Raw genomic sequence first — 14,287 nt, 5'->3', positions numbered from 1 at the left:
GCATAACGCTTCTGTCATTAAGTGTCATTTGGTTTTTGTCATAACAAGTTAGGGTTAGGATTAGGGTTAGAGGTTAGGATTAGGGTTAGGGTTCATGTGTCATGACAGTGTCATGTCACTCTTATGTCGATACTGTCAAGTAAAGTGTTCTTCAAAGGATGGACTCAAATAATGACCATTTGCTACTAAACTTTATACAGAATAGAGTTCACAGTATCGTGTGTGTGTGTGTGTGTTTGTGTGTGCGTGCGCGCGATTCATCAATTGTATGTGGTTCTATCATCTATTGTTCACATTTCTGAGTAGTTCATCGGCTGTGTTCGTTTTATTGTGTTTACGAGCGTTTTGCATGATTTTCTTGTGTGTGTGCCTGCGCATGTGCGTATAGACATGTATGTACTGCAGAGGTACGGCAAGCTGGAGGTTGCCACTTTAGTAAGACCTGAGCTGTTGTTAGCTGTGCTCTTCACGGCACCTGAGGCAGGACAGGATGAACAGTGGGCAGAGTGGGGGCTTATGGGTAAAGTCCTAGTAGGCAAGTGCCCCCACTCGGCGGCCATGTTGGTAACACGTTCCGGGCAGTTATTTCCTATTCAAACGAATGGGGTGGCAAACGTAAGGGAGCTCATATTAGCATTAAAAGTACATCAGGCGAATCTGCTGCGTTTAAATCTGCTAAAAGAAAGCTAAAAAAAGACAAAAATTCTGTTGGTTAATTACATTACAGAAAGGGGCAGGGATATGTGTAGACAATTGCCATATTGGCGTTACAAACCAACCATTAACTAACTATTTCTATGGAAGATTTTTTGAGTGCTGTGTCTCCTCATTAGAAAGTCTCTATTATGGGATGTCGGAGGGTTAGTAGAAAGCCCAGAGAATGACATCCAGCTCTGATTCTTGTCCTGACACAGCCCCAATAAGGCACCAATAAGGCCCAGATAATGCCCAGATAATGGTTGATGTTTCAGCTGCCAGGAGTTAAAGGGAGTCCAGAACAGAGAGTGGGGCATTTTCTGTCAAAGAAGCATCTATAAGTGGTGTTGACACTGTGTGTGTGTGTGTGTGTGTGTGTGTGTGTGTGTGTGTGTGTGTGTGTGTGTGTGTGTGTGTGTGTGTGTGTGTGTGTGTGTGTTGAGTGAGAGAGACAGAGAGAGAATAAGAAAGGGAGAGAGAATAAGAGAGGGAGAGAGTGTGTGTATGTGTTTCTGGACATGTGTGTGTATATGTATGAGTCTGTGTGTATATCTGTGTATATGTGTGCTGTGTATATGTAGGATTAGGGGGGTGAGGGTAGCTGCTGACCATCAAGAGAGTCCCTATCTGTTGACTGGTCATGGGACAGCAGTGCGTTAAAAATGGAGTCACATTCCATTAGGGGGCGCTAGTCCCCACCTGGTCAGTTAAGTGGCGTTGGTCCTCCCACTGGTCAGTATGAAGGCACTGGACTGCCACTGGTCAGTAACAGGAGGCTTTCCCAAGCTTCCTGTGATCAGACACCGCCCGGATGCAGCCTCGCTCCGTCATCGCAGCGTTCACGACGTTCAGGAAGAATGGATACTTCCCGTCCACGTGTCCCAAACGCAGCAAGTCCTCCTTCAGGTCCTAAAGGGTGGGGGGGTGGGGGGCAGCAGAAAGATCAGCGGTAGTGACCCCATATGTGTGTGTGTGTGTGTGTGTGTGCAAGCAAGGGAACAAACTCTAAGTGCTTGATTGGCTCTCAGTTGCAATCAAGGTCTTTCTGGTACGAGTGCAGAGTTTGTTGTTCTTGCAGGACTATTACAATCAAATCAGCCCCAAGAGCAGGGCAGCCATTAGCTGCCACTGCCATACTCCATAGCGGTTAGAGCAATCTTAGCTTAGCAGGAACAGTGCAAATGCTATTTTGAAATAGAGCTCTATAGAAACATAGAACTGAAACTCTATGGAAAGAGCACTATTTTGCTCAAACAAACAAATACAAACCTTATCAAAGTCTATGAAAACCTTAGGATTGCTCTCAAAGGAGACCTTGTTATCGCCATCCACAAACACAATGGGACTGGCGATGGCATCCTCAAGACTCATCCCCAGCCACAAGTGGTTAACTATGGACTGGGAACATCATACACAAAACAGAGGGAGAGATAGACCAGGGGAGAAGGAGAGAGAGAGACCAGGGAAGAGGGAGAGAGAGAGAGACAGAGAGAGAAATTACAATATAGCAATGGGCATGACCAAGCAGACAAGGTTTCCACATACTTGTGTGTGTGTGTGTGCTTAATATGTATGTACGCTTATGTATGTGTGTGTGTGTATGTATGTATATATATATATATATATATATATATGTGTGTGTGTGTGGGGGCAGGGGTGCATGTGTGCATAATATGTATGTACGCTTATGTATGTATTTGTGTGTGTGTGTGTGTGTGTGTGTGTGTGTGTGTGTGTGTGTGTGTGTGTGTGTGTGTGTGTGTGTGTGTGTGTGTCTGCGTATGTGCGCGTATGTGTGTGTGTGGTGTTTTGCAGCTGCGGTTTGTCCTGTATAGGGGTATATGGTTCGGTGCATGAATTACAGTAGTACAGTCACAGTAGTACAGGCGAGAGAGTGGTGGATAAGACAAGGACTGTGTGTCGGCGTTGTTCAGCAGTTCTTACGGCTCCCACACACATTTGCGTCCCGTCAACGCATGCCAGTGGGTGTTCCCGACAGTAGCTATGCAAATGACTTGAAGTATAGCCGTATTTTGATTGGCTGGTGCCGTCTGTTATTGTCCGTCGGTGCAGCAAAAGTTGAACTTCTCAAAGCGAGCGACGGGAGCAACGCGACACAACGGACCCACCCATGTAGCCTACCAATCAGTGGAACAAGACAAAAAAATGTCTCCTTACAGCGCTTCACCAGCCTTTAGATACACATACAAATAGGGCCAAAACCTATGGCATAAAATGATTTTGTAAAGCAATGTAAAACGCGTGGTGGTTACCTTTATGTTAAGATAACTTGTGCTGTGCTCACATGAAGAGCAGGCAGTAAGTGTTAAGTGTCAACTAACCAGGCTAATAAACAAACCAACAAACTCACAAACCATGAGTAACGTCGAAGGGCAAAGTCAGGTGACTTCTAGTTGTAGTCATTTTTTTAAAAAAATGAGAGGCAAACTCTAGACCCTTTCATTTACAACCAAACATGGATGTTGAAGGTCTCAACTAAGTTGATTTTTTAAAAAATGATTATTCTATGTAATTTTCACTTTCATAAATAAGAGATGCCATAGGCCTATTTTCAGTTTTATAGCTAATTGTCTTATTATGACCGCCGCGCAGCGAAGCGGCGGTCATATAGGTTTAGTCGGATTTTTTTTTCTTTTTTCTTTTTCGCATGCCCAAATTTCCGTCAATGAGTCCCGACACTGAAAGACCGGGTACAATCGAAACTTGGTGGGCATGTAACCCCACATGGATAGCATGGAACCATCGTTTTTCGTTTTGATCTGTAGCCCCCCCGCTGGACTGGACCCCCCGAAAGGAGGGTAGGGCAGACACAGTTTTCTGTGAATATCTCGAAAACCGTAGGGTTTAGGAGGACCATTTTTTTTTTGTATGTTGATCTCAAGGGGCCATGTCAACCTATTCCATAACCACTCATTTCATGTATAGCCACCTAGTTAAACACAAAAAGTAAAAATGAGGTGTTGTAATTGAAGGTATCTGTGACCTAACATAGTCAAAACTGCACAAAATTGGAAGTGTAGGATCATTATGACACCCTCTGTATGCACGCCAAGTTTCGTGGAATTCCGTTCATGGGGGGCCACACAATAAATTAATTTATGTTACTATACACCAACTGGCCTGTAGGTGGCCGGAGACAGTTTTCTGTGAATATCTCGAGAACCGTAGGGCCTAGGAGGTCCACCTTTTTATGTATGTTGGTCTTAAGGGGCATGTCAACCCATCCCATTACCACTTATTTCATGTATAGCGCCACCTAGTTAAAAATTAAAAAGCAAAATATTTGGTGTTTTCATCTCAATATCTCTGGCTGACAAGGTCAAAACTGCACGGAATTAAAAGTGTAGGATCATTATGACACCCTCCGAATGCATGCCAAGTTTTGAGTACTTTCATTCATGGGGGCCTTACAATAAAATAATTTATGTGTACATTTAGTGACGTACACCAACAAGGATTCCCGGACACTGAAAGACCGGGTACACGAAACTTGGTGGGCATGTACCCCCACATGGATAGCATGGAACCGTCCATTCTTCGCTTTGATCTGTAGCCCCCCCCCCGCTGGACTGGACCCCCAAAGGAGGGTAGGGCAGACACAGTTCTCTGTGAATATCTTGAGAACTGTAGGGCCTAGGATGACCAATTTTTTCTGTATGTTTTGCCTCCAGGGGTCATGTTAACCCATTCCATGTGCACACATGTGCATAAACAGATACACACGCACACACATACATTTACAGTAATCATTTACACATACTCACACAGTAGACATATGTACGCATGCATGCACATGCACAAACACAGTAGACAGGCAAACACACAAGCACGCACATACACACACACACACACACCACACACATAAACATAAATTTGTACACCGAACCACCGGGTACATGAAATTTGGTGGGTATGTAGCCCCACTAGACTTTTTACGAAAAAATTTCATTTAGGCCCCCGGGACCACCCCCCCCCCCCCCCCCCCCCCCCCCCCCTCGTGCTGGGCCCCTAAACCGCCAAAAAAAAAACAGTTTTTCCTAAATAACTACCTGAACCGTGGCACTGAGGATGAAGAATCTTTTATGGTATGTTGGTCTCAAGGGCCCACATCAACCTGGCTCATAATCACTCATTTGTGATTTGCACCCCACCCCGTAAAAAAATGAAAATGCAATATTATTCTGCTTTAATCGCCCTATCTTCAGTTAAGATGTTCAGAACTGCACCAAATTTTATGTGTATGATTGACCTGGCATGCTCTGGGGGTATGCCAAGTTTCAGAGAATTTCATCCATGGGGGTCTAAAAAATTAGGTTATGTGTACATTTAGTGACTGTACACTCATTGGCCTGTAAATGGCGGTGCACACATATACACATGCACACACACAGGCACCCACATACTATCGGTATTAGAACGGCCCGATACATAATTACAAATTCAGTAGGATTAAAAGAAAGCCAAAATAAATATTCATCATCATCATCATGGCTGCATTTTCAGTGTTGGCGAAAGTAGTCGTTTGTCCACTAGATGGCGATCGTTGCAGTGAGACGTAATTTTGTTGGAAGTTAAAAGTGGGTTGGAAAAAAACAATGGGCGCCCTACAAGGACTGTAATTTACCGCAGCGAACATCTAATAAGGATAGGACAATGTTCACATGAAGTGTAATTCCCATTTCTTCTTGAAGCGAAATAAATCTGAGGATGTTTATCGGACATGCTTGGTTTTACTGCAGGTACGTTAATCTTGTAATATCAATAAGGACCTAGGTAATGTTACCTTTTAGCGTTGGTTGAGTGATGGAGGCATTTGATTGATTGCATTTGTAGAAAACTATAAATGCGGTTATACCAAGCAAATGTATAGCAGCACTGTTTGTATCTTTCCACTGTCATTTATTGCACGTGCTACAAAATCATTCTGTGCAATGGAAGATTTACCAACGCTTACACTGGTCTTATAGTTTTGCCTATACATGCGTGAGACTGAGACGCCTGTTTATTTTGTTTTAAGTGCTTGCAGGGTGTGAGAGGGGAATCGATGTGCTTTGATTACAGCTTGGTAGTTGTAGTCTGTGAAATTAAAAAGCACGCGTGTGTGAAGTATCCAAACAATGACACCTTCATTTCATTATGGCTGCTTTAGCAACACACCTTAAGCTACTGTGTAGTGGGTCCCATCTAGAAGTGGCTACTTCATTCATTAGCTTTCCTTGACTCATGGAGCTGCGTGAATGTTATTACAACTTTTCGCCACGATATGACAGTTTAAGTCCGCTTGATACTGTAAGGCGAAGCCATTGGTTTCAAAGGAGATTTTATTTGTGTCGCCAGCATAGCCTATTGACAATTTATGTTGTAAATAGGCCTACCTTATAATCCTACCTGTAGCTTATGGAAGCTAACAGCTTTCTATTAGGATCTAGTTTGTTAGTTACCGCTTTTGTCATAACTCCCTGATGCATTTTTGCATTTAGAATAGCCAGAGCTGCGTGTATATCTCAATCGGAAAATTAAACAATATCGGGTGCCTATGGACTAGGCTGGGTGAACCCAGCCTGATCTGCCCGCTATTAATTTTTTTTTGATTTCTTAAAAGATTGAGCTTGGTCTGATGAAAGCCAGACTAGCCATGGACCTCAGTTAAACAATGCAAGGGAACATGAATCAGCCTATATTTGCACGAACAATAACGGACAAAAAAAGCTCTTCAACTTTGGCCCGTTAAAATGTGTATGAACAGTCTAGCGACGGTTTTCATCAAGGCCCATTTGGACATGTCAGTTATTTGCACCACTGGTTAGATGTAAAACAGCATTTCGTTTCAGACTAGGCTACTGTTACTTAATTTGTGCATTAACAATAACGTTTCAGACTACTGTTACTTAATTTGTGCATTGACAATAAAGTATTACATGAACTAAAGATGACTAAAATCTTATGTAGAAGAAGAAACATTCACAAAAAAATCCATCCATCCAAAAATGACCTTTGTTTTTTTGATAGCTGTTGAAAAAACGCATGGAACTGACAGAGATGTTTTTGTTTATAAATACATAAAAAATAAATAAATAAATAAATAAATAAATAACATTATGCTGATACCTTTTGCTTTTCCCAAATACAATGTAGCCTACAGGTGTAAGTGACCTTTCATCAATCCAGTTGCAATGGATGAACTGTGATGAACTGCCCTACTTGTGATTGTTTAGAGATTTTAAAGGTTTTATAACAATGTTACATCTTCTTTGGCTATTCTACAATCTATTCACCTTTTCAGCACCAGTAGGCTACTTTCTGTGCAGCCGCTTTGCACACACACTCAGGCATGCCAAACAAGCATACACAAAAGTTTCAAGAGTGGGGGATGGAGTAAAATATGGAGACAAATTGAAGTGTGATTTATTTTCGCGGAACGGATGTACAGGACTGAGTGGCGGTCATATTTTGTACTGCTATGCAGTACATCTAGTTTTGTTTACAAGTTACAGATGGAGTCTGGAGATGATGTGGGGTACTTATTGTTTACTGTACATCTTACTTTGCACACTTCAGGCTGTTGCAGCTAGCTCAGGGGAGATACTGTATGACAGTATGTACAGTGAACCGTGATGTCTGAACCGAGGTATGAACCGAACCCTGACTTCTACTGTTCCACCCCTAGTCCTGTAAGGAGGCTGTTGAAAAGGTTTTGCTGCTGCGGTTTGTCTTGTAGGGGGCTCTCACCAGGGCCATGGCTGAGGTGATGAGGCTGCCCCCAGACCCCCCGATCACCAGAGTCTTGTCCCGCGATTCGGAGCGCAGGATCAGTGGAGCCATGGAAGAGGGCGGTTGCTCACCTGAACACACACACACACACAGAACACAGACACACACACACACACACACACACACACACACACACACACACACACACACACACACACACACACACACACACACACACACACACACACACACACACACACACACACACACACACACACAGACACACACACACACACACACACACACACACATACACACAGAACACATGAAAACATTAAGACACAGGAACACATATATACACACAAACACAACATGACAACACACAGAGCAGCATGCACTGATGCCCATAAACAACCTCAGCAGCTGGGTGGACAGATTTGTTGTCATTCCAAAAAAACTATTCCGAATGAAACTTTGTGCCATCTGTTTACGTGGGTTACGTTCTATTCCGATCAGGTGGTAATAAGCGCTCTACAATCTTTGATCGGAATAGTCATTGTTGCTTTGCTTTGGATTGAGAAGCTATAGCAGGCAACCCGATTGACCGTATACATGGCTGTTTAATCGGAATAAGAACGGAATACACCACAACTTTAATTCCAATTACAATTCTAATCGGATTGGCAGTTTTATTCCGATTAAGCTGTTATTCCGTTATTCCCACCTACTATAAAACACACAGACCGCCCACACAGCATACCTGTCAACACTCCCGTTTTTCCCGGGTCCTCCGGTATTTCAAGGTCATCTCCCGGCACCCTCCCGTTTGGTTACGGAAAACTCCGTAATTTGCATGGCCATCAAACTTCATTTTAAAATCATTTATCCATGCATTTTTTCTATTAGTCTGACATCTCCCAAGTTGCCAGATTGTGTATGAAATACACCCTACACATACACGATCACTTAGTTTCAATTTCAACCGTTTTGTCATAGGCTAAAACCTGGCAACCCAAAACCCAAATAAGGAAGCGGGTGCCGACTGCGCAGCCTGAGTCTCGTCGTAAGCAAGCGGGCTAGTTGAATGGCCTACTCCAGAACTAGCTGTTGTGAAATTGTTGGGAATTTAATTGATTAACACATCACATAAACTGTTATTGAGTGTTGTTGATACACTGAACTTGTGTCCTCGGAACCAAATCTGACAGCAAGCAGCTTTGGAGTTTTGGAAGTAGGCTGCAGGCAGGCAGCTGGTGGATACATAACTGGCATGCGTAAGGTAATGGTAAGGTAAAAGCAACGACCTAAATGCAGTGTTGAAACACGTGTATGAAACTGCCCCCGAAAAAATGTTGACAGGTATGGCACACAAACACAAATACATTGCACACACGCACACACACACACACAAATTGTGAACATGACCAGGGGGCAGAGTAAAGTGATAGCAGATCGGAAATGTACTGAGGAGTTAAACCGTTTAAGGCAAACAAATAATACATTTAAAACAAATAATACATTTAAAACAAATAATACAATTTTAAATCAGCTCTATACTTCAAAAGTAGCAGGTGCAGCTGAGCAAGGACTTGAGTATTAATGGGGTGACTGGCATGGGCACAGATCAGAGTGGTGCTGGGCACTAGCTGGCATGGGCACAGATCAGAGTGGTGCTGGGCACTAGCTAAGTATTCTCGCTATGGTAGCTGGTAGAGAGAGCAGTACAGCAGTAAGGTAGTTGGCATTATAGTTCCCAGTGATATAGCATGAAACTCTGGTACACTTATACAGTTTGGCACCCAGAACATTCTCAGAAATGCAACAATCAAAAAAGGCCTCCCTTGTGGTGGCCAATTTACTTTCCATCATAACCAAAGCAAACAAGATAAGAGAATATACAAGAGGTAGGCAGTATAGACTGGCATGTAGTATACAAGAGGTAGGCAGTATAGACTGGCATGTAGTATACTGTACATGAGGTAGGCAGTATAGACTGGCATGTAGTGTACATGAGGCAAGGGAGATTGGCACATAGGGGGCATGTGAAGACAGTGTACAGCAGAATTGATGTGGGCAGAGGTGTACAGCAGGTGTGATGTGGGCAGGTGGTGTGGGCAGCAGGTGTGGTGTGGGCAGAGGTGTACAGCAGGTGTGGTGTGGGCAGAGGTGGTGTGAGCAGAGGTGTACAGCAGGTGTGGTGTGGGCAGAGGTGTACAGTAGAGGTCTGCACTCCCCGGTGTAGACCACAAAACTTAGTCCCGGCACAAAAGAGTCTTGTGTGGGACAACTTTTGAAAGCTCTTTATGGGGCTGGGCGGATGAGAGAGGTGCGTTCGCGGGTGCGGGACAAACCGATGATTCACTGCACTCCCGCAAATTAAATATGTGTCTAGTAGGCTAGGCCTACTTCAGTTGTTAGCCTACATTCAGAACCAAGAAACTGCCTCTGGAGTCTTTCTCAGGTGTGTGTGCTCCTCGTAAGACAGAAAGAAAAGCTGAATAGGCTATCCCTCCTGCATGCGGGCTTTAGCGGGCGGGAGCAGGACATCATGTTACAGATGCGGGCGGGAGCGGGACTAAAAATGACACATTAATGTGGGAGCGGGCAGGAGCGGGACAGAATATTGCGGGAACGGGCGGGAGTAGGACTGAAAAATCAGTCCCGCGCAGACCTCAAGTGTACAGCAGGTGTGATGTGGGCAGAGGTGATGTGGGCTGAGGTGTACCGCAGGTGTGGTGTGGGCAGAGGTGTACAGTGAGCAGGGGAAACTGGCAGATAGACTGGAAGGCAGAGCAGTGTCTCACCTGATCTGATGTCCCAAGCTTTATTACAGAAGTCTCCCAGCTCGTTGTTCAGCATGATGCCTGTCTTCTTGGAGTAGACCAAAGACCCAAACCTGAACCCAAAGACAGACACACCAGGATAAGGCCCATATCATAATATCATATCATATGCGGCCCATATCATAATATCTCATCATATGATGAGGCCCATATAATAATATCACATCATATGAGGCCCATATAATAATATCACATCATATGAGGCCCATATCATAATCTCATCATATGATGAGGCCCATATCATAATATCACATCATATGATGAGGCTTTATGGTATGAGCTACTGGGGTGGATGTACAGTATATTTAATCCATCCATCTATCCATCTTGAATTTATCTATCTATCTATCTATCTATCTATCTATCTATCTATCTATCTATCTATCTATCTATCTATCCACCAATCTATCCATCCATCTATCCATCCATCCACCAATCTATCCATCCATCTATCCATGCATCCATCCATAGTTAGATGTAGTGGCTGTGCTCCATGGGTTACATTTGGTTGATGGTGCTGGTGACGGACACGGCGGTGCCGTCCCCTGCTATGACCGACACGTGAGTGGTCCCCATCTGGTCCCGTGATGGCGTCACGTCGTAGTAAGATGCATTGTGGGTCTTTTCACTTGAGATCAGCCCTCTGACCTTAGCGGCAAAGTCCTCTTTGATCAGGTTAGACACCTGGAACACACACACACGCGCACACACACACAGACACACATTTTAGATACTTTATTCAATTCCACATTACAAGTAAATTTTCATTAGGAATCAAATGTTTTGAATGATCAAACAGATTAAACCACATCAGCACATTGTTATGTATGACAATACAATCTCAGGGGTACAGAAAACATCTCCTTTTCCAAATAAACATGCTTCCTATAATGGCTGAAATTGAGCAGTACTTTACCAACTGTTTGGCTATTGTTTTCATTAGCCCCCCAATACAAAGTCCCCGGGTCGCCAGCCTGTGTACATGCCCTAGACTACCAACACTAGCACAATAAGCTGGCATCTGTAGCCAAGGTATTCGATGGTAGATATTAATGATTGATATTTTACAGTCTTAGAAAGGTAAGAGTCCACCATAAACAGATCAAATGCACATGCTACTTCAAATAGCTTAACTGTTCTGGAATGCTGAGATATGACAACAATATCTGGTGTATTTGGAATTCCTACAAAAGTGTTTGCAGGTGAGTTAAACCAATCAGGCTGTACAGTAGTGTTTTTATAGAGCTTTTCATCAGCCACACAGGGAATCTGAGCAGCAATGAGATCCACAAGTCTGTTGTGTCTGGCAATATACAGTCCTTTAAGTGATGTGCAACTGTTCATAATGTGGGCTACTGACTCCAGGTGTTGAGGGGGGTCATGAAGCATGCAGAGGGGTGAATGGACACACACACACACAGTTTCACAGGGTTACAACATTTGAGACACCACATTTGAGCCTTGTAACATTTTCAAACTCCTCCTCACTCACTTCATATACCTCTTTCCTGCACCCTACCCACACTTGCATCCTTCCCTCCCTGATTCACAATGTATCAATAAAATATCTATCTATCACACTGTTCCTTCCTGTTTCACACCATACCTCCCTACTCTCCTCTCCTGCACCCTACTCTCCTCTCCTGCACCCTACCCTCCTGCATCCTACTCTCCTCTCCTGCATCCTACTCTCCTCTCCTACTCTCTACCCTCCTCTCCTGCACCCTACTGTCTACTCTCCTCTCCTGTACCCTACCCTCCTGCATCCTACCCTCCTCTCCTGCACCCTACCCTCCTGCATCCTACTCTCCTCTCCTGCACCCTACTCTTTTCTCCTGCACCCTACTCCTTCTCCTGCACCCTACTCTCTTCTCCTGCACCCTACCTTGCTTTCCTGCATCCTACTCTCCTCTCCTGCACCCTACTCTCTTCTCCTGCACCCTACTCTCTCTCCTGCACCCTATCGAGGCTGAGAGCTACATTCATACGCATGAATCAGTGGTGAACTTCACCACACTCCTGGCAGAAGTCCACTATCGTGATTTGCTCTGCTCACTATAATAATAAAATCCCTGAAACGTTGGAAACATATTTACATGGCCTCAAACACAATATCTTCCTTATAACTCTGAGGCCTGTAACAACAGATCAACATCCTGAGCTACTATGAAACGTTGTTTTGAGATAATCCTCCAAATCCTAAATAAATCCTTGTTCACATCGGAAGCCCAGTTAAGCCTGTCAACTTGAGCTATTCTGAAATGTTTACTCTGCCCCAGAGCAGTCTTACTGTACACAGAAACCGCTGAATGTCACTTTGGGGACAGAGTGCTGTAGAGTTTACTCTCTGACTGCCGTATCAAGGAGAGTGGCCCTTTGGCACTGCAGACAAGGTGCAGGTGTATTATCCTGTGGACGCAGGTCTGAGGCATAAAATGTCCAAAGCATCATAAATACTAGTGTTGTTCTGAAGGAGCTGTACAGCACAGGCTCCTGGCTCAGCTCCCACAGAGACCCAGGTTTGATTCTGGCTGGTGGTCATTTCCCAATCCAATCCCCACATCTCTCCTCAACTGGCCTCCTGCCTCCTGTCACTCTTCACTATCCCATCTGAATGAGGCAAAATCATCCAAATATACTTTACAAGTGTTCATGTGACTGCTAGAACTACTGTAGTAGGTTGGGTTGCTAACAATCTCAAGGTCATGAGATTGACACCCATGGAACAACAAACATGAAAAGGCATATCTGTGTATCTAGAAGCAGTAGAGCCAGCAGTATAATACTATAGGTCAAGTGTCTGTGAGGACACAGCAGTATAATACTATGGGTCCAGTGTCTGTAAGGACACAGCAGTATAATACTATGGGTCCAGTGTCTGTGAGGTAGCCTGGTAAACCAGACCCTGGAATCTTTCAAATTGAGCTCTCGCGAGAACTCTGGATTTCAGGGTATCTGTGAGGACACAGCAGTATAATACTATGGGTCAGTATAATACTATGGGTCCAGTGTCGGTTCGATACTGACCTGAAGTCAAATCAAGTCCACTCCCCGTCGCTCTGTGTCCCACTTATGTGTTGTCATAGCTTCCCTGTCTTATCATGTAGGCTAGAAAATCCCCGAAACGAAAAAATCTAAATGTAATTTGAACACAGAAGCCATCCTCACGTCAACACTGTGGTACTCCGGGTCTTTTACATTCTTCTTCTGTCCGTTAGCAAACTTGCAGGCCTCAATAAAGCGCTGGAATGTGCGCACTTTCTCCTTTCCACTCAAAGAGGCCGGCGAGAGATTGTAGCCTAGATGAGAAACAAGAGGAGGTTGGTTCAGTTTAGAGTTACATAAAATGTGTGTGTGTGTGTGTATGTGTGTATATATATATATATATATATATATATATATATAAAGTATATATATATACCTCGCTTTGGACAAAGGCGTCTGCTAAATCCAAAATATATATATATATATATATATCCAGTGTATATATATAAATACACCGTGTGCACAATTATTAGGCAAGTGAGTATTTTTACCTATTTTTATGCATATTTCCAACTCCAACCTATATAAACCTGACTGCTAATTGGATTTATGCATCATCAGTTGATGTGTATTGGTGTAATGAGGGAGGGTGTGGCCTAAAGTGATCAACACCCTACAATCAAGGTGCATGTGACTCTAATAACCATAATACTGTCTCTTGCTCAGCCAGCTCTTTAGGGATGATTTAAAATGATCAGTATTATCTGTTGACTTTAATGCTGCTGGTAACCCATTCCATATGATGGCTGCTGAATACAGAAAAGAGCCCTTGCCCATGCAACTTTTAAATCTAAATAGAACAAAGTCAGTGGTACTACCCCTTGTTGAGTAACTGTGAACAGCATTTACCCGAGAAAAATAATTACAAAGATATGTTGGTACTTTATTTTTAATTATTCTATGTACCATACACATTTTTATATATGTTACTCTATCCTCTACTTTGAGCCACTTAAGGCTACTAAAATGAG

General features: G+C 43.6%; 1 protein-coding gene across 1 annotated transcript in view; it reads right to left on the bottom strand.

The window, feature by feature from the left end:
- Positions 1-1,198: 1,198 nt before the first annotated feature.
- The window catches only part of ggt5b (gamma-glutamyltransferase 5b), a 33,376-nt gene continuing 20,287 nt past the window's right edge, over positions 1,199-14,287 (bottom strand). The window contains exons 7-12 of the mRNA XM_048258601.1: positions 13,440-13,570; positions 10,774-10,955; positions 10,233-10,324; positions 7,447-7,559; positions 1,966-2,094; positions 1,199-1,605 (exon numbers count right to left, since the gene is read on the bottom strand). Coding sequence (XP_048114558.1) covers positions 1,459-1,605; positions 1,966-2,094; positions 7,447-7,559; positions 10,233-10,324; positions 10,774-10,955; positions 13,440-13,570 — 794 coding nt within the window. The 3' untranslated portion in view covers positions 1,199-1,458. The remainder of the gene's footprint in view (positions 1,606-1,965; positions 2,095-7,446; positions 7,560-10,232; positions 10,325-10,773; positions 10,956-13,439; positions 13,571-14,287) is intronic.

The sequence above is a fragment of the Alosa alosa genome, chromosome 12 (assembly GCF_017589495.1).
Source record: "Alosa alosa isolate M-15738 ecotype Scorff River chromosome 12, AALO_Geno_1.1, whole genome shotgun sequence".
In the NCBI taxonomy this organism is placed as follows: domain Eukaryota; kingdom Metazoa; phylum Chordata; class Actinopteri; order Clupeiformes; family Clupeidae; genus Alosa; species Alosa alosa.
This window is presented reverse-complemented; position numbering and strand designations above follow the sequence as displayed.